At 39.1% G+C, this 27,807-nt stretch overlaps 1 protein-coding gene across 1 annotated transcript; it reads left to right on the top strand.

Annotated features, from left to right (window-relative positions):
* Window positions 1-71: 71 nt before the first annotated feature.
* On the top strand, window positions 72-27,763 carry gpr156 (G protein-coupled receptor 156). The gene is made up of 10 exons (XM_088913528.1): window positions 72-311; window positions 7,498-7,652; window positions 10,673-10,797; window positions 11,391-11,526; window positions 13,955-14,065; window positions 17,414-17,539; window positions 18,615-18,710; window positions 22,626-22,862; window positions 24,380-24,553; window positions 25,309-27,763. Exons 2-10 carry the CDS (start codon window positions 7,536-7,538, stop codon window positions 26,641-26,643), a joined length of 2,457 nt encoding a protein of 818 aa, XP_088769654.1. The 5' UTR covers window positions 72-311; window positions 7,498-7,535; the 3' UTR covers window positions 26,644-27,763.
* Window positions 27,764-27,807: the final 44 nt, after the last annotated feature.

The raw sequence follows: 27,807 nt of genomic DNA, 5'->3' as shown, positions 1-27,807 counted from the left end.
AGAAAACAAGCCCTCTCCTTTAATTACATCTTGCCTGCCCTCCATCCCTCCCTCTCTCTCGAAAACTTTCTGATCCTGTTCTCATCCGTCCTCTGGGTTAGCAATGTTTTGAAGTGTGGAAATTAAGAAAATAAAGTTAAAAATGGGGCGCGCATCACCTCTCTGGATTTTAAGTGGAGGTTGGCTACAGAAAACCCAGGGTGGAGAGATATGAGACCGTGTCAATGTTTTAAACTTCAGAGATGAAGACAGCGGGATAATTACTTCTTCTTTCTGATTGCAGAATTACAGTCCACAGGAGAGTTTCTCAGGTTAGTCTGGATTTCGTCGTCATGTGCCGTTTTCAGTTGAGCACAGGCGCTGTATTACTGTATTACAATAACAAGACCAGCACCTTTGTCATTTTCTAGGCTATTATCCAGTCTATTTTGATCAAATTTAATTCACATTAATTTCAAATAATTGAATCAAAAGGTCTGTATTAAATACACACTGTGGCACACATGTGACAAATTGTTGTTTTGAAACGGATCCGGCTGATTAAAATCTGTTAATCAAACTCCATGGGTTAAAAACTTGTGTTGTTTTCAAAATATGTTTCTTGGAGTTAGTGGAGTGTTTGTGAATGAATCCAAACAACGTTTATGGTGTCGCCAGTGCTGCGCCAGAACTTCGGCGCTCCCGGTGTCTGTGTTCACGTACTGTACATTGTGAGGTCTAACGTTTATGAATGGAGTATTAACAGTATCTGATGGTTGTTATTTAAAAACTAAACATTGTAGGACAAAACCAGTTGAAATTATATTTGTTAATTTTAGCAATAAATTTAATTAACGGTTTACAATACGACTCATTAACGACTAAAATCTGAATTAACAATATAAAAGATTTAAAACACAATTAGCAACGTTAAACCTAACTTTTAAACTTTAATAATTTATATTTTATGTTTCTGTAGTGTGATAAACACTACAGAGAGGAAAGCACCAGAGCCCAGCAGGCAAATTAAATGCGGTGGTCAGTGGTCTTAAAAAAAGGTGTTGGTCTAATACAGTATCCTGCTTGAATTACTCTTCCCTATTAAGCAGTAACGGTGAGTTTAATTTGTGAATATCACTTTAAAAATATTTACTAATTATTCACATTTTGTGAGGCTTTTAAATGTGTCAAGTTTTTTTTAATTAAGGCGATTGATCGGGCTTGTAGTTAACTCGCAGGGTTTAAAACAGGATAGTTTTAATTCAACACATTAAATTCGTTTATTAGTAAGGTTCACGTGCAGAGGGTAAACTAAAAACTTGCATTCTTACACGTTTAAAGCTCAGCTTGAATTATTAAACGGATTATGCCGTGATGGAGAATGTTTCAATATTATTATTTTTTTTTCAGACTGAGCTCGCTTTGTCTTTTCCTCGCTCACTTGATTAAGTTTTGTTCACTACTCTCCGTTTGAACTCCATAATCTTTTCTCAAGCGGGGGATTGTATTTATGTAAAAGGAAAAACGGTCTTTCTTTTGGAAATAACGAAAAATTCCTATAAATTCTATTGTTTAAGAAGAGCTAAAAACTCGTTGTAACTGCTGAAACACATTTTATAATTCAGAGCATTGAATTCGGCATACTAGCCGACAAAAGCCCTTTACAGAGACGGCTCCATCTCTTTACATTTCTAGCGCCCTAGTCATTCTTTTCAATCCTTGCCTAAAGCGATAGGTTTGCTGAGGAATTATGTGGTTTTCAAAATAGTAAGAAGTGGGCACACCTATTAATCACCATACCTGGATTCAGCTAGACTCCTCCCAGTAATTAATAACACACTTCGTAAGTTGATTGCTCCTCAAATCATACTTCTTAATCTCTATCAACACTCTATGGCTGGAGCTTTTCCCTCCCCTCATAAAAGGAAACAAAATCTCTCTCTGGTTAATTGACAGTCCCCTGATTCTCTGTATTATTCAGGCATGCTGCCCCTTCTTACATTTAACCAAACATCCAGGTGCATTCAGACCTAGGGAATCTGAGGCTGATTTATTTTTAATTGTGCTGGAAACTCTTTTTTTTTTTACTTATTCTTCAGTATTATCCAGCAACCCCTTATTACTGAGATACAGGTAGACTGAATGTTTCTAAATCAGCCAGGGAGGCTGGTAACCGGGCAACAGATATCAACTTGAAATGGCCACGTTGGTGTCATAAGTTTTCTGCGACACCACAGCCAGCACTCCTGTGAGAAGCTCTCAGTAACCTCTGCAATGTGTGTTTCATGGCCTCGCTTGACCTTCCTTTGAATGTGGCTGAAACATAACAGAAGAATGGGCCTCACAAGGTCTTCCTGAAATCCCCTGTTTGGAAAATGCATTATCTGGCGCTATAGTAAGACCATAAGGCAGAATCACAAACATTGCAGACATGTTTTATTGGCTTGTATTAAAAGAGAGGAAATACACTGTCAAGGCCACAGCTTAGAGGAAACAACCTTTGTTTTTGTTTCAATCCTTGAGGGGCCGAATGGACTGCTCTCGTTTTGGAAAGCTGAAAATAATGCCATAGGATACAGGAAAAACTATCCTCACTGATTATATCTGAAGAGCAAATTCTGTGTTCTCTCCTTGAAGTTAAATCTCTAAATAGCAGTATCCATTGCTTAATTAAACCGCAGACATCCGATGATGAGCAGGCAATCTTGGATATTTTCATAGGTGTGTATTCCTTAAACAAAGCTTCAGTTTCCGCTAATTGTGAGAAGGGTGTAGTTACCACATACCGTTTACAAAACAGAAGATATTCAACTCAGAGACACACCTTTTAAACTTAGTAAATCTTAAAACAAAATGAAAAGGTAAATTATGCAGACACAAGGATCGCTGGTCAAACTCCAGGCAGATCATATGGGCTGATGAACCCTGTGAGTCACTGAGATGCTTTTTTGTGAATAGTACAAGGAAGAGAGTCTTACTGTACTTTCTATCCGTTTCATTTCCCAGTACTGAAGACTTTTTTTTATAGTGGGGAAAAACAGAGCTAGCTGACAGCAAGCAGGCAATGTACAATGTGTGTGTAAATGTGCAATGAGGGGTATTTGTGTAGTCAGCGTTGCACCCTAATGCAACAAAAACACACAGTCTTTGGCAGCAACCCTTCAGAAGGTTTTCAAGTGCAGTGTCATCTGCGATAGCTGATTTGAAGGGCAGAAAGAATATCAAGCTGGACAGGCAGCTGTGAACCAAGTAAAAAACACATTACGACATGTCCCAGCATTAAAAGGCAGCGCAGAACCTGTGATCTGCATAAACCTGTTTAAAATAACTATATTGAGTTTGTGCTCTTGGTTCTCATTTTAAAGAATGTGGTCTGAATGATTAAGAAACACTGAATGGAAAGAAAACTGATTGCATCTCTTTTCTGCCACACTCAGCATCTGGAGAGAGCAGGGCACACTTAATCTCTGAGGGTGAAACTGAGTTCCTATTAGTCCACATATTCCTAGAGGTAGAAGTGCACAAGAAGAATGGCATACAGTATGCGTGCAAAACAGGACACCAAGACATACAGTATACTGTGTATCATTCCATATATTTTTTTAATTACATGCATCTTTCTCTCTTAAAATAATCCTGGTACACTAGATTGGTGCTTTAAATTGTTTGAGCCTACAGTATGTCTGAGACTGGAAAGTATTGGACAGAAATGTCTTGGACAAGAAGTATTTTGAGCATTTCTGGCAACTGAGAGCATCTGGACTTTAGTCTGACATACATTTTCAGTAAAGCATACCCTGCACAATTCATACAGTTATTCCATGCAGTTAAAGGACCCAAAACAGAGAGCTGAGAAAGTCCAGACCTACAGTATCTTGCAGATAATTCTCAAAATGTAAATATCTATGCTGGAGGTGATGTTCAGATGTCATAAAGAGCTTCTTCTTCCCAGCCATTTGATACATGGTGTTGATATATTCTCAGCAAAGAGAAAGAAGGGTTACTTTAAAGGAACTGTGAGGAGAAACAAAGGGTTGAAAGTTACAGTAAGTACAGGACACTGGCATCCATTGGTCCCAGAGCTCTTTCTTTATGAGCTCTGAAGCTCGTGAACAGCTGCTGGAGATGGTTTCTTTCAGCAGTTTTCCTCACTGCAGCCATTGCCTGGGCACAAGATTCGATTAATCCCTTTGATCTTGAATCCAGTTTGTCATGCATTCCCACCGCTACTGCCAGATACTGCATGGACTGCATCCATTATCAGCAAGACCATGGTCCCCAAACCCACCCAGGATGAGAAGAGTCTTATTAAAACCTGACTTCAGAGGTGATGGGGTAACATTTCAGACCAGACCAGGTTTCACAAGTTTCAGACTTGACCTCTGGTAGAAGTGATTATGAACAATCTACTTAAGCATTTAATGGTAAAAAAAGGCAGTAATACCTGTAGGAATAACAGTAATAGAACTGTAAAGCACATTGCAGTTCTGTTTTCTTTCCTTACACCTCTAATGTAAGTTGGACATATTATGGTAATGAAGTTAAATCTGTGTTAAAAACGTCCTACAAACTTAACGAAGTACACGAACATTAACACACCAGTTGTGTAATCTTGATTGCTTTCTGCAAATATTTAAAAAGGAAAGAGACAAAGAACACACAACCAGCAGTGATGACAAAACTAAGACCTTTTAGAAGTTTGTTATTTTTGGTCATTTTTGCTAAACAGATGGTATTGTGGATCAACACAATATTGTGCCATCTGGGAAGAAACTGACAGGGCAGACGTTTGAGGTTTTTAGGTTGTTAGCAGGTCTGATTTTTTCCTTCTCCTCGGGCAAGCTTTGGGCAGATTGCCTGATTTAGTCATTAGTATAACTGTGGAGAACTGGTAACACCAAACACACTTCCAAAAAAAGTGAAATGTGTTTTTGCTACTCATCGAGTTTCTTGCAAGATGTGCTTGCAAAAGCGAATGACTCATCTCTGTAATAAATCGCCATTTTTGTGCTTGCCATGTCTAAAAACAAATTAAACAAAAAGCCTTGTTTAATAATGCACTGCAGTTTATATGATAAATTCAGTAACGATGAATGGCAGAATATGTGTTGTGCCATTCTTAGTATTGTAATTAAACAATTTAATAATTCATTGCATTTAATAATTATGAAAAGTACTGTATTCCAACATTGACTATTACCTCTAGTCAAACTCAAGTAAGACTACTTTTCCCCCCTATCAGAAATGTGTGTTTTAATTCAATGTACTGAAAACCCGAATGATCAACTTTCATGTAACTTCATTTTTACTTTCTCAATTATCTGTCTGTTGATTAATTCATACTTTTCTACAGTATATATCCTTGCTTTTAAACTTCTGAAAGTTGTATATTCAAATCTTCAATTTGAAGTGCTTCATGTTGATTTGGTTTTTTTAATACACATTTCTTATCACTAATAATTGTTTACATTTATTATACTCGGTGATTTTGAATTATTTTTCACAGTCTGAATTCCAACATGTTTTTTTTCACTGTTTATGTGGGCTGTAAGAGGACTCCTAGGTGGATTATAAGATTTGAATTTCTCTTTTCTCCAAAACACAAAGAATTTAACAGAAAAATGTGTACAAACTTTCATACAGCTGTTACTTGTTTAACTGTTTTAATCATTTTAAGATACAGTATGTCTTCTTTTAAGCTTTTAGCAATAAGCAAGCATCCATAGATGTTAGTAATTGCAGAAGTAGTAGGAGTAGAGTCTCTTATATCGTTAATTTGGTCAGAGACAGATTTTTTCACATTACAGGTGTTTCAAATAGAGACTTCTTGTTTTGAACCAACGCTTGTCAGTCTTTTCAGTATTTTAAGTGGGTAGCTGCGTCAGCATGTGTAGGTTGCAAAGGAACAAAAAGGCTCCACAGCCGAAACATTGTTTCTTTTCGTCTCTTTTCAGCATGGAATAAACCTTTACTTGTTCTTTTGCAGACTTCTCAGTTGTTCTGATCCTTGTTGTTTACTTTGTTCTGCTATAGTGTAACAGTCTAAAGATGCAAAACAATGCCCTCTTGTGGTGAAGACTAATTTGTCTTGAAGGAACTGAAACGGATGCCAATTTTAAAGTGTGAGGTTTCAGATAAGAAATAATAAACCAGTGGGTAACTGTCTCCTGAAATGTCATGCTAGGTGAACCAGTGTCATGAAATGTGCTTTAAATTAAATACAGTTGATTTTTATTAATTATTGTTTTCATTAGGATTCATTTGCAATTAAGCAAGCAATATGAAGCACCAGAAAATCAGAGAAAATGGATGTCAGTTTCAGAAAATGTAGTTCTTTAACTAAAATTAAGTATCCAGTGTGATGACAGAAGTTTATGACAATGTTCAGCTGATATCTGTGATGTGGAGAGCGGCAAGTTCAACTTAAATTTCTACCAGCTGAATTAAGGGGGAAGTTTAGGGAGCTCAGATTGCACAAGTCCAGTGTAGGATTTAGTCATGGCTTTAGGTTTACTGCTCCAGCTCTTTTCAACAGTGCCCTGGGATCTGTAATGCCAAGTGGTCAGGATCTTGGTATAATATTTCCAAAGACAACATCTCCTATAACACTGATTTGACTTCATTGATTTGGAAATTCTGGTCCAAAGGTATAGGGTTAGGGCTACAGTCTACATATATAACTTTCGGCAGCAACCTGGTTTTCCCTGGATGTTTCCCATGCCAGTGCTATCCAGGCTTAGTCTTGCTGTGCTTCTGACATCTTATAGGTTCAGATTACAAGGTGGCAATGCTGCTGTCGTGTAGTGTGTGTAGCTGGAAGATAAGTCTATAGGCAGTGAATGCCTGAATCACTTGAACCGTGCTCTTATATTGTCAAATGTCAAATACATCAGATGTCAGATCATATTGTCAATGGTGACTTACCTCACCATTGCTGAGCTCTGCCCCATACAGGGGGTCATATCGTGTTGCTGTAGGTGTGTAGGGCACATTTGCTGGTGGCTACATTGGTCTGTGTGTGTTCAAGTGCCCAGTGACACAGCTCTATTCAGCTTGACATGCCCATTTATTTAGATGCTTGCATTGTAGCATAGTGCTTAGAGCAGCTGTCTCTCAGCTTTTGTGTCCTGGTACTGACTCCGCACCAGGGAGTCTTCTGCAAAGAGATTGCATGTTTCTGGAAACATGTTTGCGACGGTTCTCTCCTATTGCTCTGGCTTCTTGCCCCCTGACTTGGTTGATTGCTGTGCCTGAGCTGCACTTGTGCACATGTGTAATGGATGTATTTTTCAGTACATTTCACAATGGAGAGACAGTGGTGGTTATCCGTGTTTTTCCATATATTCCATCAGTCACATTAGGAATAATTTTGTTTTCATAGTGTTCTGCAGGCACAAGTGCCTTTATCTTTTGAATGCTTGTTGAACCCTTTCTCATTTAATTTTGTATATATTTTGAACTTACAGTTTTTCTTCTCACCGATACAAAACTGGCAGTTCTTTCCTTTGTCTTCTCTAGGATGACTACATGAGGAGAAGAGAGTGGTCTGGCTTGATATGGACCCAGCCCTCAACTGCAGTGACGTATGTGACTCCAGAGACTGCTCCATCGGCCCAGACATTGATGCACAAGAGGGCTGGGAAGTCCTCAACAGGCTATGTGGTATTACCGCAGTGAGTGTGGTATTCTGTTAAGGAAGAAACTGAAATATTGTTTTGTAAGGGGAAGGCCACCCAGGCATGGTGCAGTATTTCTGTCAGATACTGACGTGAGGATAAAGGAGTATAAAGTGTACTAAGAGGCAGTAAAGAGCTTAGGATGTAGTGCCTCTTTCAAAACAATGAATGAAAACAGTTCCGAAGACATCCTACAGTATTCATCATCCTACTCTTTGTTTATACAGTACAACTAACATTATTCACTTCATCATAACTTCTGAAGAGATAGCAGGGAACATGGAGGCTTAGGTAAAAACAGACATCTAAAAGGAAGACACTGCTATTGTACTGTATGTGTACCGTACCTCTTTAAAATCAAATTAAACCGAGGACGTAGAACTGCAGTAGGTGGGAGAAAATGATAAATTATTCCACCCTCTCCTGCAGAAAGCTAACAAAACTGTTTGCCTTTGGTTTCTTGTTCTGCCTCATTCTGCTTTCCTTTCCATTAGAAATCCTTGCTTCCAGTGTGTCCCTGAAAAACCCCAGGTATTCCTTGTCAATGACTGAGAATCCCCTGAAAGTGTCTGTGTGCATATACATGGATAAGGAATGGATCATTTAACTGGAATTCATTTCAGCTGAAAATGTGAACTTGGCAACAGCTCTTTTTTCTGAAATTGAATACTGAGGTATTTGCAGTTGGGGGCACAGTAGTGCAGTGGTGGTCATTGTTGCCTTGCAGCCTTTCAGCGCCGGGCCCTGGGTTCATGTCTGGACCTGCGGTGCTATCGGCGTGGTGTACAGTATGTTCTGTCTGCGTTCATGTGTGTTTCCTCCAGGTGCTGCGGTTTTCTCCCATACTCCAAAGACCTATGGTTAGGTTAATTGGCTTCTAGGAAGATTGGCCCCTGCATGCCTGAATTGGATGAAGAAGTTAGCAAATGGATGGATATGAGCAATTTTTCTGCAAGGTTCTTAGTTCTGAAAGGTGTTATATGGAACTGAGCTCTGATTTCTTCAGAGCTATCTTTTTCTGGCTTTATTGTGCAATGCGTAGACAGTTGTGTCTCATTTTCTTTGTTCTGCCTAGACAATATTCTGTGAAGTTTTGTTGCATAAGGATGGAGTGTACCACTCTAGATATTCTTATTTGAATTCTTTAAGGTTTGTTAGTAGCAGTAACTAAGCTGTGTTTGACAGTTTGGAAAGAAACTGGATTCAGACTATAGTGTTCATCCAACACTGGGAATGTTCACTCTGAACTGCATGGTTTTATGTCAAATCCATTTCTTACTTGCCTTGAGGAACATTCTGTTGCAGAGACTAAGTGGAAAATGTCAGAAAGTATTCCAAATGATGTGGGAAGAATTCAAATAAGTAACTTGGAAAATTTACTTACTTAATTTAGCTAGTTTATGTCCCCCACCAGTTCTTATCAGAACTCACAACTGCAGTTTGTACACAAAACTTTAAAGTGCGGTACCTAAACATCCTGATTGAAATCAAGCTTGAAAATTGCAAAACATCTTTCTGTCCCACTGTATGATTTTTTTATGTTTACCCAGAGCACAAATACATCTATAGCTCTTACAGGTATTGTACATAAAAAGAGTGATATTAGTGTAAGGGCTTGCATCCTGTAGTGACACATCAGGTGAGACCATCTGTATGTCCAAATGGGCTTTCAAGCTTCACAAGTAGGGATGTTCCACAGTGATGACTTGCATGCTGTGGAAAGTGCCTGTAGGAAAGGTGGTATAAGAAGCCAGGAGTTGAACAGCCATGTCTTAGATCTGTACAACCTGCTCTTTAACCCATTTGCAAATGTCTTGAGTTGTAAAGCACACATAATGCAAAATGGAAATGCATGTGCTGAATAGATTGTTTTTGTTTAATATTTTTAATGTTTATTAAAAGTCTGCCAAAATATTTACCTGTATATTTTTTACAAACATAATTTGTTCTTAGAAACCCTTTTTAAATACCGAAAAAAAACATATCCAATTCCTTATGGGGAATAATTACAAAATGTCACCCCTACCTTTACTTTTTTACCAAGATATGACAAAAGAAACAATAATAACTAGCATTCATACTGTGGTTTGTGTTTTTAGTAATAAATAACACCGCTTACCTAGTTAGACATAATTAATTATACTTAAGTACATTACAGTTCTGTACAGTACAGGAACCACTTCATTTGCTTTTTGTGTAATTACACACACTACCCACAATTTTCATTTTCATGTCACTTTTAGGGATCTAAACCACAAATATTCTTATGAAAAGTAAGAGTGCACACAATAGTGAACAGTGCATGAGGCAAGACGTAGTGCACTGTATCACACATGTCTCCCATGCCACTCCATAGGCTCTGTGCCAGTTCTCACCCATATTAGTCACTAGTTAGTGGGGTGTGATACTAGTGGGATGTGATACTAGTTAGTGGGGTGTGATACTAGTTAGTGGGATGTGCTGCAAACACTCAATATGAGATGAGTTGTATGACATCTTCCACTTCACTCTCTACATTTAGCAGCGGTTTTGAAATTTTTCTTTGTATCAATTCTTCGTGGTTTGGAAATTGGCTTTTGTTATTCGAAATGTGGGTAACAATTGACATACTTCATAGCATTAATGTCCTAAAAAGAGCCTGTATAAAAAGAGGTACAGGTGTATTGATTTATCTCAGAAACAAATGTTTATTATTGAAAAATGTCTTGATCATACAAGTCCATCCATCCATTTTCTAACTGCTTTATCCAACTGAGGTTCGCATGGGAGCTGGAGCCTATCCTGGCAAGCAACAGGCACAAGGCAGGATACACTTTGGATGAGATGCCAGTCCATTTTGGTGCACAGATACTATAGATACAAACACAGACACGTGCACACTCACACCAGGGCCATCTTACCAGAAGCCAATTAACCTACTTTCTTAGATGCTCTTTAAATAAAATTATTCCTTCTTGTGCATCTTATTTCATCGGTCTCCCTCATGTAGTGTCAGTTTTATGGTTTCTCTCCTGTAGAGGAGCTCATTTCCCGAGACCACAATATCTCCAGTCCTCTGCGCTGTGATGTGGACGTTGCTGTCTGGTGGCATTCTGCTGTCTGCGTTCTTCCTGGTCTTCACGATACGCTTCAAGAGCAACAGGTACCTGAAGCAGCCCCTCTTCCTTTCAGCAGCTGGGGACAACCAGCATGATAACCAGCGCTGCTGAAAGATTTCCCCTCCACTACATTGCAAATGAAAGCCAACTGCAGATACTGTATCTGGTACCAATGACCACATGAATTCATTGAGACCTTTATTTCAAAAGCAGTAAAAGTAAGAATGAGATTTATTTAGACACAGAAAAGCTAATGGAAAGTTTTTTTTACTGTTTTTTTCCTTCCTTTGGGGAAACAGTGCCATAAAGGACTATGAACATGGAAGGATAATTTCTTTGTGTTTTTGAGGCTTTGTCTGTACAGGGTTTTGATGTGTTTTTGCTATTTTACACAAACAAGAACATTAGAGCTCTGAGCTTCAGTGCTGGAAATATGGAGAAGTAGTGCTTCCAAAATACCAAAGAACAACACTAATCACATGTGAAGATAAACATACTGCATTGAGCTCCCATGTCGGAATTTGATATTTGAAACGTAGCATTATGTTAAGAGTCAAGTTGGTTAGTCAGTACTTTATACCCTTATAATATAGAGTGGCGCTTTTCTTCAGATTCTAACGCCAGTGCTCTTGTTCAGGATTGTGAAGATGTCCAGCCCCAATCTCAATGTGCTGACCTTATTTGGGAGTGTGCTGACTTACAGCAGTGGCGTCTTGTTTGGGATTGAGGAGAAGACACTGCTGTCTGGAGCCGCTGTGAAAACACTGTTGCAGGTACAGTACGAGCCCATAACACACAGTCCTGTGGTAGATAGGACACACAAAGATCATGTTCTCCACCCCCTCCGGATCTTGCATTATGTATGACATATATACTTTAAGAAATTTGCTGAAGAAAGCAAATTCATCCATACTGATTTTTTTAATATAAATGTGACTCAGATAAAAAACTTCGGGCCCTTAAAAACCATGGAGTCTTGTTCCTTAAATACTGTATCTTCTTCCTTTGTCAGTGTTCAAGCTTTCTGTTGGAAGTTAGGTGTTGTTGTTTTTTTGTTTGCTAGTGGTGGGTTGCTGTAACATCACTTGTGTAGTGTTCTTTCTCCTTAATAAGACAATTTGAGGTGACCATACCAGGACATTCATTGGCCTATTTAAATTATTTATGGAAAATGCCACTTCAAAGAGAAGCTTTAGTAGTGAATAGAATATGTAAATGAATGAGGAAAGTGAGATTTTAAGTCACAATATTACAGTTCTTTCAAGAAAGTAGCTGAGTTGGTACAGTACTTTAACACTACAGCTTGAATAAAATAAAATAATTTGATTCTTTGCGTTATAACATCTTCCCTGACTGAGACCTGCCTTCTGAAAAAGCAGCGATCTGTACGTTTTCTGTAGCTGAAAACAATTAAAAAGATCTAATTTAACATTTAAATAATACAAAGTTTAGATTATGTATAATAATAGTTTCCACACTTTTATTGGTGCAGAATTCACTAATATGAGGGACGAACAGAGTGATCTGACAGATGACATCTGCCTGTTGAATCTGGAAGAAGATTGAATGCTATCCAGTTGAACTCAATACCCTCTCAGTCCTGATTGATATAACAGTGTTGAGAAAAAGGTTCTGTTTATAAAATCCAGATCATCACTGAGTCAAAAGCAGAAGTGGAGTTTGCCCTGGATGATTTCCAAGGACTGCTTAATTTTAAAAGGATATTCTTCACAAAAGTATCAGATAGCCTAGATGCCTTTATCTTGAAAAAGATATTTAATTCTGGTGTTTATTTCCAATCTGCTTTCTGTCTCCTTACATCAGCTCATATTAGCATACAGATAGATGGACAGTACTGTACAGTATATACACAGTTATTGAAGAGGTCTGTGTCTGAGAGGTAAAAGGAGTACAATTTCTTTGCTGGAATAAATTAAATCCAGCTAAAATCAAAATCAAACACTTGAATTGGAAACAGGATTTTTTAAACAGTAGCCATCATCAAATATAATTTGATTACTTATAATCATAAGTAATGTGATTTTTTGCCTTGAGCTGGAGTTTGTGCCTCAGTAGGTCTGTGCTGCTCTGATTCCCTGTGACTCGAGTGTGTGTCTCAGTAGGCCTGTGCTGCTCTGATTCCCGTGACACATACTGTATAGCAACAGCTTGAGTTTTATCTGCTTGTGAGATAAAACTACTGTATGCGGGGTAATTTTTCTACGTTTAATACCTTTTCTATTCATTCTCTAATTTCAGTTACAGTAGTACTATGCTATATACTATAAATTCCATTTATCATATTGACCAAGGTTAATTATAAGTCATCTGAATTTTCAAAAAGTTATTTCCTTAATGTAATTGCACTCAGTGGGTCATAGGTGAAAATACAGATTTCTCATCCCACTAGTAGCGTGTGTTTTCACTGCTGGGTAGAGGTAGTTACTTGCTCTCTTTGTTATATTTGTTTATCATTGCTATATTTGTTGTATTTGTTTTGGCTGACACTTAATTATTGATTAGTTATGCCCACTTGTACACCTGGATGTTTTATTGAAGCAGTCTGAGTGAAGTAGCTTCACTATCTATCTTGGATCATGACGATGATTTTTTCGGCCTCTAAACTGCTCATGGGGAAAGTTGATGTTTTAGTTGATCATTCTGTAATAATATTTGTTACTGGATCCCCCTATTGCACTTGTCATTGTGCAGTTCTTTGACTGACTGGCTTGAACACTTGAACTGTTCTCCTCTTCTCAGGCTTGAAGGGCCAATTCTCATATTTTCTTTCTCTGAACTCAAATTAGTTTCTCCAAACTCAAAAAATAATAAATTATGATTTATCATTTTCTTTGTGTTTCCATGTTCTTGTTATTTATACAAAATGTCACACTGGAGCACAAAAGTGAAGAATTTCTAAATCAACTCAGCTCCGGTCTTCTTAATTGGACCCTGACTTCAGCTAATAAGCCATTTAACTTGAGCTCCCAGATATTTTCAGCTCTGAAACCATTTTGAGATTTCATGTAAAAACTGTAATTGTATATGGAACCTGAGCTGAAACAAAGGAGGTGAATTCAAATTTTTTACATTTTTATTTATGTTTCAAGCATCGTTATGACTATTTCACTGTGCGGAAGTGCGAAGAGAAGTCCGTTGAAGAAATATGAATGAACCTCAGCCCTTGTTCCTCTTCCGCAGGCGCGGGTCTGGACCTTATGCATTGGGAGCTCACTAGTGTTTGGACCCATCTTAACCAAAACATGGCGGCTTTACAAAGTGTTTACCCAGCGTGTTCCAGACAAGAGGGTGGTACGTACAGTACGCCGCTACTTTTATGTGCATCTCCAATGACTCAGTCAAGAAATTTACAGCCTAACCTGACGAATAATCCAGAAGCTGTAGGTTTTACCTGGGTCGCTTGGTACAGTATACAGTATACTTGGCATAATTGACGTCTTGTTTGTTGAGAAATGGCAAAACTGTATAAACTTTGTGAACCTAGTACTTTACTTCTTCTCTGTCTGTTGGGCTTGGGCAAAGTGCCTTTTCTATGGAACTTGTAGAAATTAATTTATACGTATTAGATTAATTAGATCACTTTATTGGTCATATAAAATTTCTTGTATTAGGAATGTCTTTTTACATACTCCAACTTGCTCTTCATGAGACACACAGACAGGGAAAGAAGCTTGGGGTCAGAGCACAGGGTCAGCCAATTACAGTATATGGTGCCTCTGGAGCAGTTGGGGTTAAGGGCCTTGCTCTGGGTTTCCTCTCCCAGCCGCGGGATACGAACCAGCAACCTTCCAGCCACAGGCGCAGATCCTTAGCCACAGAGCCACCACACTGCCTACGTTAAGGGTTTGATTGAAGATCTGTATTTAGTTTATTAGTAACCCTGTTTTGGGTCAATGTGTGTATTTTTCTAACTGAAGCATGTCCTGGAGACAGGCAGCATGGGACATGACTGTTAGTGCTGCTGTGTCACAACTCCTCCTGGGTCCTGGGTTCGATTCTGGACTGGGGCACCTCCTGTGTGGGGTTTGCACAGTCTCCCCATGTTGGTGTGGGTTTTTCAAGTTCGTGTGGGTTGTCAAAGTTTTTTCTGACAGTCCCAAGACAAGGTCAGTTAATTTCTGCAAAGTGTCACTGTACTGAAGTCTGCTTGTTTCTTTCCTCTTACTGCTTGTTCCTACACATGCATACGGACTCACACTCTTCCCCGTCATATTTATTCTCTCAGAGCTGCCTGTTCCTGATAAGTACTGATGATTCAGCTTAGCAAGCTGTCTTTCCTTTATAGATCTCAATCAGAAAAGTTTAGCTTCTTGAGAACTGAATGCCCGAACCTTGAACCACTGGTTCATTTTGCTCATCTATCATTCTATTCACAATTTAATCTCACTTAGGTTTCGGAATCTTCTGAAATCTGTTGTTGTTATTCTCCATACTCATTTTTTAGCTTTCATTTTGTACTCATGCTGGAGTTTATTGTAATTTGATCGATTGCAATGTGTGCTTTAAATGAAAAGCTATGCATCTGAATTCCTACATAGTGACCCATGAAGATCAGACCATTAACTGGAGAAGAAAACATTAACTATCCACAGCAGTTGAAGCATAATTCCATTTGTATTTAGAAAAATTGGAATTGGCCATTTTTTTAATAAAGACCCCAATTTTTCTGGGTTATGGTGCATTGATCCCAATCACAAATAGAGAGCATACCTGAAGAATAATCTATATTCGTATTCATGTTTGCAGTACTGAAATCACATACCATTGTTGGGAATGTGCTGCAAGTACTTAAAATATCCTAAAGTCAAAGCTTTTAACTGGCCCCGTTATTGTGATCGTTAAATGACAAATAATTTCAAATAACAACTGCCCCAATAGGTAATAATTCAATTTTATTATTACATTCTCTTTAATCTTAATCTTAATCTTATTGAATCATTAATCTTATTGAGTATTTTTTCGGAGGAGTAAGATCAAACTGGGTTGCGTGTGCAGAGAGCATTAATTCCACTCAGGCTGCAGGAGACCACTGTGGTTTTGTAGCCTGTTGCGATGCTGAGTTTTCAATCCGACTGGAGCACAAGTGACACAGTGAGATGAAGTGACAAAGCAGGTTAATGAGCCCAGCCAGGGCTGCAGAGGAGGAATTTAAGATGGAAACCAGACCAGGGAGCTACGACCTTAATTATTTAATCTGATAACTGCTCTGCTGTTGCAGTCTTGGTGCAATTTATTTTTTTAGTTCATGTTATGCCAAATTCCCAAATACCTCCTATTAGGGTCTGAGGGATTGAAAGGATTAGAATTCTTCTGAATGTACTAACTTCAAATCTGTGAGACCTGGCAAAAACAATTGAAAAAATGACATGCAGGATTTTATTGGCTGCTAATGTGACTTAGCTTTTTTTTTTGCAAAACAATGGGAACAGTTGTTTCATATCAGCAAGGACTGGATAGATTGCATAGTCCGTGTTCTACAAATAGTGCTTAAAATTCCTGCAGGGGCTTAAAAGGGAAAATAAAAAAAACACAGGAGGGGGAAGTCCAAACATTGAATCATGTTTAGTGGGAGTGGAGGGTTGAACTGTGATAATCGGAAATGTTCTTGTGTGGTGCCGGTTCTGCTAGTCAGTACAGTAATGCAAGCAATATCAAACAGCTGGATAAGAGGGATTGAGTTTACACCTTCTCTTAGCACAACTATTTTATGGAGGGTTATTAGAGTATTTACAACCTTGTTATAAGAGATACACCAAATTCTCGCAAGGTGTTTCACAAAAAAGTATTCTATGGCCCATTTAAATACAGTAGGTGACCATAAAGGCAGCTATAACCAATCACATTAGTTTGGTTCTAGTATTCTAAAAAAACAGCAGCGAGTACCTTTGAAAGAAACCCATGTGCAACTGATTCATATAGGAAGTAAATGAGCAGCACAATTCACAAGCAGCTGTCCATAAATACCTGCTTAAGTATGCCATCTCTGGTTTTAATCTAAATGACTCTTTCCTTAAGAGCAATAAATATAAGGAAATGTTTTAAAAAAAAGACTGCATACAGTATCAGAAGAGGCCTGAGGCAAGCAGAGGTAGCCCATCTAGCCCATTCATACCAGGTAGCCCAGTATACCATGTGGACAAAGAGGAAGTAAATCACAAACTTCCAGTGAGAGAAAAGAAACCTCTGGGGGTCCCAGGGCCCAGTGACTGACCCCTCCAGGCAATAAGTTTGTGGTTTATGAATGATGATAAATCACAGATAAGCTCTGCAACATCTGAAGGGCTAGGATCCTGCTGTCCTGGCTCTTCTGGGTTTTCTTCTTGAGCACAGCAGCAAGGCTTTCCTTAGTAGAACTCTGCCATATGCACTGTGGGCCTCCGAGAGCACATGTTCCTGACTACAGTGTGCACAGCTGTCCACCCAACCCTCCCATGCTTGTGTGACTCATGGTTTTGTTAAAAAACCTCTGCGAATGTAACCCTTCCATCTCTGGTCTTGAACTGATAGTGATTTCAACACCTGGGACGACTCACTACTGTACCTCTATGTGCATCTTTTTGTGATTTTACTCTAGTTCATCTCAGCTTTGCCCATAACAGACATATCTCAAATTAAGAATCCTTTGTTATTCTCTTTCAGATCATCAAAGATATCCAGCTCATGGGGCTGGTGACGGGACTGATGTTGGTAGATATCCTTGTTTTGACAGTGTGGGGTCTGATGGACCCAGTGCAATGTGTGAGATCCATCAGTGGTGTAGTGAAGGTGAGAGAATGTCAGGTTGTGCTTTGAAGAAATTGGGGGGGGGGGATAGTTAGTATTTAGTCTTTTAAACCTGCTAACAGTGTTGATATGTGAAATCATTCAAATTGGACGGTTCTTTTTAGTTGATGTATTCATGATACAGACACCTGTATGATAAAAGGTGTGTTCTTTGAAGCAGTAGAAATTGGTGCAAATACAAATGTATTTAAATATTTTACAAAGATCATCTCTGTGGACAGAGGATTGGTTTGCATGTGTGTTTTAATATTAATAGAGAATTTTATTTCTTCTGAAAAAAAACTTTTGCATTTACAGGCAAAGCCCATGCAAATTTCCATGAATACTTTGTAAATGTGCTTGAATTCTGGAGCCATTTACCCTGAAAGTTAACAAAACATTGTCCCTTCAAGTTGTTGTCTAACTAAATACTCAAAATATTTTTCAGATTTTTAACATCTTAAGAGAAATGATGTTATTATTAAAGTAGAGAAATTCTTGCATTTTTGTGTGCCATATTCACTGTCCCATGATGTCCCGTTTGATATGATAGATAAGTGATTCTACATGACCTATCATGATCCCAACCAACATAACACAGCTTGAGCACATTTGTGTATATAAAGTTCGCAGATACAGTACATACAGAAGACTCATTATTGCTGCCAAAGATACTTAAGTATTGACTCAGGGGTGGATACTTATGCAATCGATATATTTGAGTGTTTGTAGTTTTCTTTGCAGATTTTAATCAAAATTTAGTTTCTTTCACCCATACAATTGATCAATTTAAACATGTGTGTTTGGATATTAATAAAATATTCATTAAAAAAAATATGTATATTATTTTTCATTCAGCAAAATAGAACATCAATGGAAGGGGGTGAATACATTTGCAAAGTACCGGAGTAGAGAATTAATTTGATAACAGATGTTTGCACATGTCAAACATGATTGAAAAATGACAAGCATGTGATCCTGTTTGAGCTCTCAAATTATGGTTATTATTTGAAAGCAATGGCTTTTTTCAGTTATCTATTATTTTTAAAGGAAATTCCTATTTTTTGTATTTTTGCAGATGGCAGAAAAGAATGTTATTTACTCTCTCTCACAGACAGAATTGTGTTCCTCTCTCCATGCTGATGTTTGGATTATTCTTATTTCTGTACTGAAGGTAAATACACACCCGGATTCTTTCAATAAGTTACACTATCACTGGAGTCGAGTATTTTGTTTTGACAGTTATTGATTTCATAACACAGTTCTTAGAATTTCAAGATTTTCAAGGAAGTTCAAGGTTTACACTGTACTGTTTAATTTAGTCCTGACTGTTTCATTTAAACAATCTAATCACGTTTAACCTGCTTTCATTTCTTTTCATGTTTTTAAATATTTTACAAGTTGATTGCTCAAGAAGAATGATTTTTGACCATAGAAGCCTTTAGTTTTGCACAGTAATAATAAAAAACATGGGTCCAACATCAAATGACTTAAATTAAGTAGGAGAAGTTATAATACATTACACAAAGCAGCAAAAGGTTACAAATAAGGAGATCATTCCCCACATCACTCCTGTCTAGTTGTTAAGTAGGTTTGTTTTTTTTTATGTCTGGGTAGTTGCCTTCACGTAATTACAAAGCCAGACCGAATCTGACTTCAGAAGTTAAGAAAGTTTTGAATGAGCAGTGTCTTGGGGTGATCAGGTTGCTGCTGGAGCACACCCAGTGCGGATACTGTGCCCCACAAGGGGTGACACTTCTGTGGGGGTGAAGGGAGTCCCCTCCCACCTGGAAAGCACTTGGTCACAAAACCGTAGGCTAGGGTTTTGTTTTCCAATTGGCTAGCTGTACAATCTTTTTTTACTCCTAATATTCCACTCAGGCCAGTGTAAATTAATTGCAGTAGATTCATTTTACCCATGATGGAAAATCAGAGCCAATATAAACAGATGCTGTGTAACAGGTTTTTCTTGGCAAACTAAAACTGCTAGTTGGACACTTCATCATCATCCTTCAGAGCTCATGCTGCTTGCATATTGGTTTATTTAAATCCTGATCTTCTTTTAGCTGTGTAGTTCAATTTTGGTATCTTGTTTCCTTGTGTATCACTGGGCAGTAAACACACAACTGAAAATGGCTAAATACAAAAGTACAGTGCTGACTGTACTTCAGTCTTTAGATCAGTTATAACCTTTGAAAAGCCAAGGTTAAGCAGCACATCAAAAGCAATGAGGTTTACTGTTAAAGGTGCAACTCAAGGGGCTCCTGAGTGCTACAGCCTATAAGATGGTCACTTGAAGGGTAGGTTGTGGGTTTGAGTCTGGGTCATAATACTAGCCCACTGTGCTGGGGATCCCCCCAAGTGGCACAATCTGAGCCAAACGCAGTAGAATTGGGGGTGAGTCAGCTCCAAGAACCCCTCCAATTTCCTAGACGTCCACAGCCTTGTGGGAATTGGAAACTGTGCAAGACTCTCCCCCAATCGCCGCTGACTCTCCTGTACATCTCTGCGGAGTGTGAAACATGTCCGAAGATGAACGGCTTGATGGGAGCTCGGGGTTTCAGAGAAGCCCTTTCTGCACGTCCTCGCTTTCCCTTGTGGGCACACAGGGAGTGTGGCTGTGAGCCTGGGTTAAGACACAACTGGCGATTCAAAATAATCTGTGATTCCAAATTCCTTAAAAGTAAAGAAGTGCAACATTTGCAAAAGTAGAATCAGGACCTTGGTTTTACATCTCATCCAAAGGGCGGTGCCTTTTTTTGTACAGTAGAATAAGGACCCACACAGACCACAGGATGAGCGCCACCTATTGACCCCATTTACACGTCTTCCAGTAGCAACCTTAGCTTTCCCAGGAGGTCTACCATCCAGGTACTGACCAGGCTGGCACCTGCTTCAGTGGCTTGCCAGTTGTAAGCTGCAAGATGATATCGCTCCTTGGCCATCAGTGTGCTACACTTCTAGCCAAAAGTGGTATTTAGCCTAAATATTTTGGCATGTTGCATGTAGGCTGTAGCACATTGCCACATTAAAACCCATTAATGTATCAGCATGCCTGTTTCCAGCATCTAATTTATAGAAGATAAACCCCACTTTGCTCCAAGATAGTTCAAGCTGGTGGCCAGTTTCCAGAAGTTCAAATTGCAGGTTTCAGCCAATGAGTGGTCCGTCCAGCTAGAGTTACCAAAGTGGTCTGTGTATCTTGGCTCTGAAGAGCATGGTTTGGACTCTTAACTACTGTATACTGCAGCCAATCACAGGTCTTTTCCCCTCCTAGCTCATCACACTCAAGCAGAGCATGTCACATCAAATGCTTTACAGACAGAGTATGACGAAGGTGTTGAGTGGGTACTGAGTGATCAAACTGCAATCCCGCCCATTCCAGCTCCTTCCTTCTGGCAGACGTCCTCGGAGGTGTCTCTTGTCACCTCCAGGGCCGTAGGAAGTTCAAACCCCGCCATCCTGGAAGATGGGTGAAATCCTGGAATTGATTACGTGTTTAACAACCAAATGAACTAGACGGTCCAAATAGCCTGCTCTCCTTTGTAACCTTCTTGATGTTCCTGTAACAGTTATTGCAACCTGTTTACTTTCCAATTTGTGTTGTGAGGGATTTTACATTTGTTTATTTTGTCATCAGAAAATTATATTACACTTATTTTTGATATATTATACTGTGCTTCAAACTGCGGTCTATTGCCCTACCTTTTGTAATGTATACTTTTATACTTTAATACTTTTTTGCAGGGGGCAAGCATTTCTCTTCCACTGAATAGCCAGCTGGCGGTGACGCCCACCCTGCGTTTCGCGAACAGCTCAGAATTTCCCTGTTCCTCATTTATTTTAGACAATTAGCTGTTTTGCTCATCATCATGAAAAATAGCAGTTCTTAACAAATGTCAGACGGTGATATATCCATGACACAAAGTTGAGACACTTCCTGTGAAATGTGATTAGCTCATGAAAATCTATCATTCCAGCTGAAGCCCAGTTTCAGTGGTATTGTTTTTTTTTCAAGGTACTAGTTCCTTATCAAGCATCTTAAAGCGAAGTTGCTGAGTGGATTTTTCATGACAAACCAGTCCACACTTTAAACAATACCAAAGGCAACAACGGAATATGCAAAGCCTGTCTATCAGCTTTAAAAGAGATTAATGATTTTAAGTTAATTACAAAATGGCTGGGAAAGAGTTTGCCTTGTGTCTAAAATTAGTTTCCTAAAATAAAGATGCTAGTGCTGTTTAATCCTGTCACGTTAAAGCTCGCAAATTATTTATTCCAATTATTTCCGATCAACCAAAAAAAACTACCCTCAGAGGCTCTCAGTTCTAAATACATGGTCAGGAGAGAGTTTTTAAGGCAAAATATCACAGCTTTCTTCAGGGATTTTAAGTTTCACAAGTAGGTCTGAATAATGAGGAAAATTTGGTGTTTCCAATTTTTAAAAGGTTCCCTTACCATCATTATGAAATGTAAGTGAAAATGATTAATTAGAATGAGTTGTTTTGTAAATCCCTACTGTATGTCTCTCATTAAAGCAGGGCTGTGCCTTCATGCAGTGATAGCCCACAGTTGTGGAACAGCCTTTCACCCTGCTGCTGCAAACATGTTTTGTAACTTGTTGCCTCTATTTTAATACCAAACCCATTCTGACTCATTCTACCTGGGTTATTACTTGCATGTATCCCCAATTAAGATGTTCCCATATCCAGTGATGTGTATAAAGAAACAATGGAATTTTAAATCAATTTCTGGTGTGTCTGAATGGACAGGGTAACCTAGTTTTAAGGAAATGAACTGACAAAAAAATAACATATTTCCAAAGAAGAAACATTTAAATTTTTTTCAGGCTGGCTTTTACCACATTGCTCATGCTTGTATCTTTTTTAATGGGGGTGACTTTAAAGACCACTGTTGCCGCTTATGTTACAAATCTCCCCAGGGACAAAACAGGCCTGGCAAATGCAAGACTGAGTGATTTTTTTGTTTCTTAAACATCTCAAACAGGGAAGCAGGTTTTAGCCCTTGTGTAAATGCTGGGTTTCGTCCCCATAGCCTGTGTGTCACCCTGTGTTAATTTGTCCCACAGGGGAGTCTCCTTCTGTACGGGACGTACCTGGCAGGCTTAACCAGCAACGTCAGCTCCCCACCGGTGAACCAGTCCCTCACCATCATGGCAGGGGTCTTCCTCATCACTGTGTCCGCCGGAGCCACCATCCTCATCACCCACCTCTTCCACTCCTGGCCAAACCTCATCTACAGCTTCACCTCCGGGGGCATCTTCCTCTGCACGGTCACCATCGACTGCCTAGTCTTCGTGCCTCAGGTGATGCTGGCTAATGCCTCGGCATGGCAGAGCACAGTCGCCAGCTCTTGTTCAGGCTTCTTCTAGTGTTAGTCAAGTTCACTCTCTTATTCTCCAGCGGGACGCTGAACCATACAAACTCCCGTTTTTCTTTGTGGAAGTCATTGTTCCCCTCCTCCTGCTGACAACAACTTTGGTCACAAACGTCTCCTGTCCGTTCAGGTTGTTTGAACAGAGGAACATAGGAAAGTGTTTCAATGGCAACACTGGTAACTAAGAATTGTTCCTTATTGATCATAACATTTCCCGTTTCCATCCCTTCCTAACAGTGAAGAATAGCTTTGAGACTTTGACTTTTATTGATTTCTGATTTAAAGAACCTGCTGTTCATTGGAATTCACTTTGGGAGTTCCGCATTCATAAAGACAGGCCAGTCATCATTAATCAAATGGAGAACTAAGGCTGCCTGTTCTCAAGTGAAGAAATACCAGATTCAAAGCTAGGACAGTCTGGTGTTGCCTGTTCCTTGAAGAAGTGCATCTCAATTCCTAAATCACATCCCTGTGATTCATTTAGAAAGCACAAGTTGAAGATGAATTGTTCATCAAACACTTGCCAGTACTGGTTTGGAAGGGATTTCATGATGAGTTGAAACAGAAAACACTGGTTAGAGAGGTAATTAGTGTCTGGGGATCTGTGACGTCAACAAGACTTTCAGGACAGACCACATAAAAAGAGAGATGCTTTATGATTAAAAATGGTATTGTAAATCACCCTGCCATCTACTAAAATGAAATGTGCACTGGGGTGTCTGTGGGGTGATTTCTTCATGAATCTGTTTCTGGTGTCTGAAGGTTGTCTCAACCCCACACTTTTTAGAGTAGTTTTGTGAATATCCTTTAAAAAATGACATGATCAACATTTTTCTTTAGACTCTTTAGCATTTTCTAGAGAAATAAAACTCATAAGAGGTAAAGAATAAAGGAAATTGCAGTTTTAGTAAAAAGGGAATTAGCATAATGGACTGTATCCAAAAGTATTGAGTGAGTGTGAATCTAGACCTGGGTTCAAGTGCATTTGAATATTTGAATATACATTTGCACTTGTTCGCAAATTAATTGCAAATGCTCACATGTGATCTCTCATCTATACCATGACAGGAAACTCATTCCTGGTCTGTTGCAGTTCTGAAGGCTTTAAAAATAAACACATCCAAATTCCCTTGAGTTTAAGACAATGTTAAATAACATAATTAAAAACTGAGAGCTCTGTAGTCAAAGAATCAAGACAGGAAAATCAGAAGAATATTCATCCCTGTGGGCTGGACACACATCAGAAGATTAACATTTAGATGTATTTAGATTTGTTTATCTATAATATTTAAATGTAATTTAAATGCTTTTGAGCCAAATTCTGATGCACATACTGTGTCAGTGTATTTACCTGCGGAAGTGCTCAGGTCGTGATGCAGCATTCCTCACGCCATAATATTCTTCCACCTGGCAGTCCTCATAAAGCCACTGTCACCCTGACTCCAGCTCTCTCCTCAGCTGACACAGTGGAAGCAGTTTGAAGACGACCTTACCCAAACGCCAGCTCAGATGGCAAAATACTTCAGCAGTCCGAGCAGGAGCTTCCGGTCCTGTTACAGCGAGGAGGAAATTTACTACCTGCTGGGGGAGAACAGTTCAATGAAGAGGCTGCTCACTGAGGTAAGCAGCATGCAGTCAAACGCAAGCAGGCCCAGACACCGGCACACTTTTTCTTTCTCCTCTGTTGTCCACTTTCTCCGAAGCAAATCACTTCAATGTGGAAATTCTGCTTCATCATGCTGAAAGGAAGCTGAAGATTAAGTAATTGAATGGTAACGGACACTTAGTAAGAAATTATGCAGCATTGGAAAATCAGGCTGTTTAATCATTAATTAAAGAAAAAGAACTTTAACTTCTGCAAAGTGAATATATTTTGCCTAGCTTTCATTTATCAATAACAGTGTCTGATGACAATTATTTGAGTATCTGTTTTTTTTTTTCCTGTGGTATAATGTAGTCTGAACTGCATTATAAAGATTTTACAGCACATTAAAGTAACTAAAAATACACTGTAAAATAATTAAAAAATAATATCACAATTCCAAACAAGTATGTGTTGAGTTTAGACTAAAAAATAAGTATTGATGAAAAGCTGATGATTTACTGTTATATATGCTAGACTGCTGCAGAGAGATCAATACTGTACATACCTGTACAGTAAACACACCTACCATTTGAAGTTACTAGGAAATTCCAGAAGCTGTCAGAACTGTCGTTTTTCATGTGAAAGTCAAAAACAAAAATAATACAGACCATAGATTTCATTATAAGTAAGTGAGACTACGAGACATTTAATTTACTGATTTCCAGCTATAGGTGTTAATTCTTTTAATTTTATTACGTATGATGCTGTGAGTTTCTTTCCTGTTTTTCAGAAAAATGCTGTGATTGAGAGCTTACAAGAGCAAGTGAACAATGCCAAAGAAAAGCTTGTGAGGCTGATGTCAGCACACAGTGCCAGTGAGGCCAGCGAGCTGAATTCCACTAACAAAATGAATTCAGCCTCTGCTGAAATGATCAATGTCAGACTGGAAGACTCTGGTCCAGGTGTGGAGCACATGGAGGTGATGACTGAACAGCTTCCAGTTGATAAAGATGACATTCTAGATGGTAAACGTGATTCAACAGAAAAAACGACTGTTTCGGATTCTGTTAACAGCATAGATTGTCCCCTAAACAATGACAATGTGAAGTATGTGAATGTGAAACAATGTGAAGTAAAACATGAAAGGCAAAGTCCCACCAGCTCCTGTGTGTTAGAAATGGAGGAGCAATATCAGGCTATGCAGCTTGCTAACAACATGACAGAGAAAGAATCTCAGACACCCTGTGATTTGAACCCAGTTCGACTTGTTCAGTCCAGCACCAGGGCAATAGAACCCCCTAGTTTTCTGAAGGATCAATCATCCGTCAATAAGCACAACTATGTCAGCAGCGAGAAACTGCAAGAGATCCTCCAGGATCTCAGCATCGATGCTGTGAGCTCCCTGAGGTCTCCAAGCCGGGTGAGAAAGGTGTCGGACCCCGTGTGTGATGAGTCTCCCTCCAGGACGCAGTTTCAGCATTGCTTTCCAGGTATTTCACCTTACATCATGAGGAAGAGAAGACCACCTTTTCATAACTCCAGAGGTGGGCCTCCTCCATACTATTTTCCAGGGTCTGAGCCCCCCTGTGCAAGGACTTTGGTGAGCAGTGACCTTCATCGAAACGACTCAAAGGCTGATGACCATAAAGATAGCTTACCGCCTCAAACCCCAGCTTTGCAGAATGTGCACCATCCCTTGTCCACCGGAGAGGAAGAGGAGGAACCAACTTCCTGCAGCTCAAAGCTGCTCCCACCCAGAGAGGCCAAACGCAGCCTCAGGCATGACTATTGCGACTTGTCCATAGAGCCGGCGTGTTCCCGTAAATGTGCTATTGCTCCTTTCTCAGCTCTCCACTCAAAACCTTTGCCCTCGGAAAGACAAGACTTCTGTGGAGACTGGCAGCAGTATGACTATTCAGACTCGGACTCGAGTAGCTCTGAAGAGAGTTACTGTTTCTACCACCGGCCTTACTGCGACGCCTGTTTCCGGGGACCCTCTGAGTCCAGCGAGAGTAACACCTCCGAAACCTCAGAGAGTGAATACGGTGGGCCTCCCCATCCCTTGCGCCGAACGTCTCATCTGGTGGTCAATTTTAAGGAGGATTTAAAACCCACATTTGTCTGAGCACCCTTTCTGTTTGGCTTCTTCTGCGAGAGGGTGGAAAATACCTCTTGGGGGTTCTTTTGAGAAGCGATGGTGGAGCTTCGTTATCACATACAACCTAATGACCCTCAGTTTCTTCCACTGATTGGCCTCGAGTTTCAGAACTTCATTCCTCTCTTGATTGAGTAATTAGGCAATTAAATTACAGTGAAAGATGGATCATTTTATCTATTAACAATTCCCTGTTTTAGGGGCACATTTAGAATCCATTTGTGCTTCATGTTATCCCAGGATATTGCACTGTCAGCTGCTGTAGTGTTCTTAATGGTTTAGGCAGCGTCACATACAGAACAACAGGAACATTTTTATTCATCTGTTAATTAATAAACAGCAGTCATTGAACAGTAAGGAAGGCATTTTTTAAGTTGCCTATATGGTCACTGTTGCTTTGCATTTAAATTGATCTCCTTTCAATTTGTCCAATGGCCAGTGATAAATTATCATGTGATCTTCAGACTGAAATGAAATAACAGCTTTTAATCTGGAAGTACTATAACTTCTAAACTGCAGCATTTCAAAGCCTGCTATTTATAAACAACATCTTGGAGATTTACTGATAATACTTCCTGCTCCACGACACTTTTTTTTCTGAAGCATGGAACTTTAGAGGGATTTCTGTTGGGAGACTTGTATTTTTGTTCAGCAATTACAAAGATTTGTTTTTCCTTTTTAGTTTGTAAGTCTGGAGTATGGGAATGAAATTATCACACAGGCACTGAGTTTGGGGGGCAAACAGAAACACTGCTTTGATCTTTCATCTTTAATTGTGGTGTGATGTTGAAATCATGAACCTGGCCCTGGCTTTTCAATGAATCCCTCTTTAAATTGGAAAGAAAAACCTAACTGAATGGCATTCTGTGATTATTTTTATGTATGCAGGTTTGTCTGTAGTAAAAGGATTTTATAGAATTACTCTAGGTTTAATATATTTCTAATATCGTATTTCTTAATTTATTGTCTGTTTTGTTTTACTGAGTTGTTTTTCTATTATAAAATAGATTTTACATCAAAATATATGGTAGCAAAACGTTTGTTTTGTGTTAAAATGTTACTAAGTCTTTGTGAATAAAACCTTTGTTTCCTACAAGTTCAAGTTTATTGTCAAATGTACATGAAGTACAATTA

This window comes from Atractosteus spatula, chromosome 4 (genome assembly GCF_055471065.1).
Source record: "Atractosteus spatula isolate fAtrSpa1 chromosome 4, fAtrSpa1.hap1, whole genome shotgun sequence".
In the NCBI taxonomy this organism is placed as follows: Eukaryota; Metazoa; Chordata; class Actinopteri; order Semionotiformes; family Lepisosteidae; genus Atractosteus; species Atractosteus spatula.
This window is presented reverse-complemented; position numbering and strand designations above follow the sequence as displayed.

What these genes read in the sequence shown, in the direction of transcription:
- gpr156 (XM_088913528.1), top strand. Translation starts at nt 7,536, where the DNA reads ATGGACCCAGCCCTCAACTGCAGTGACGTATGTGACTCCAGAGACTGC. An exon ending in CCATCAGTGGTGTAGTGAAG is followed by an intron (nt 17,540 to 18,614) that starts GTGAGAGAATGT and finishes GTATTTTTGCAG; the next exon opens with ATGGCAGAAAAGAATGTTAT. An exon ending in TGAAGAGGCTGCTCACTGAG is followed by an intron (nt 24,554 to 25,308) that starts GTAAGCAGCATG and finishes CCTGTTTTTCAG; the next exon opens with AAAAATGCTGTGATTGAGAG.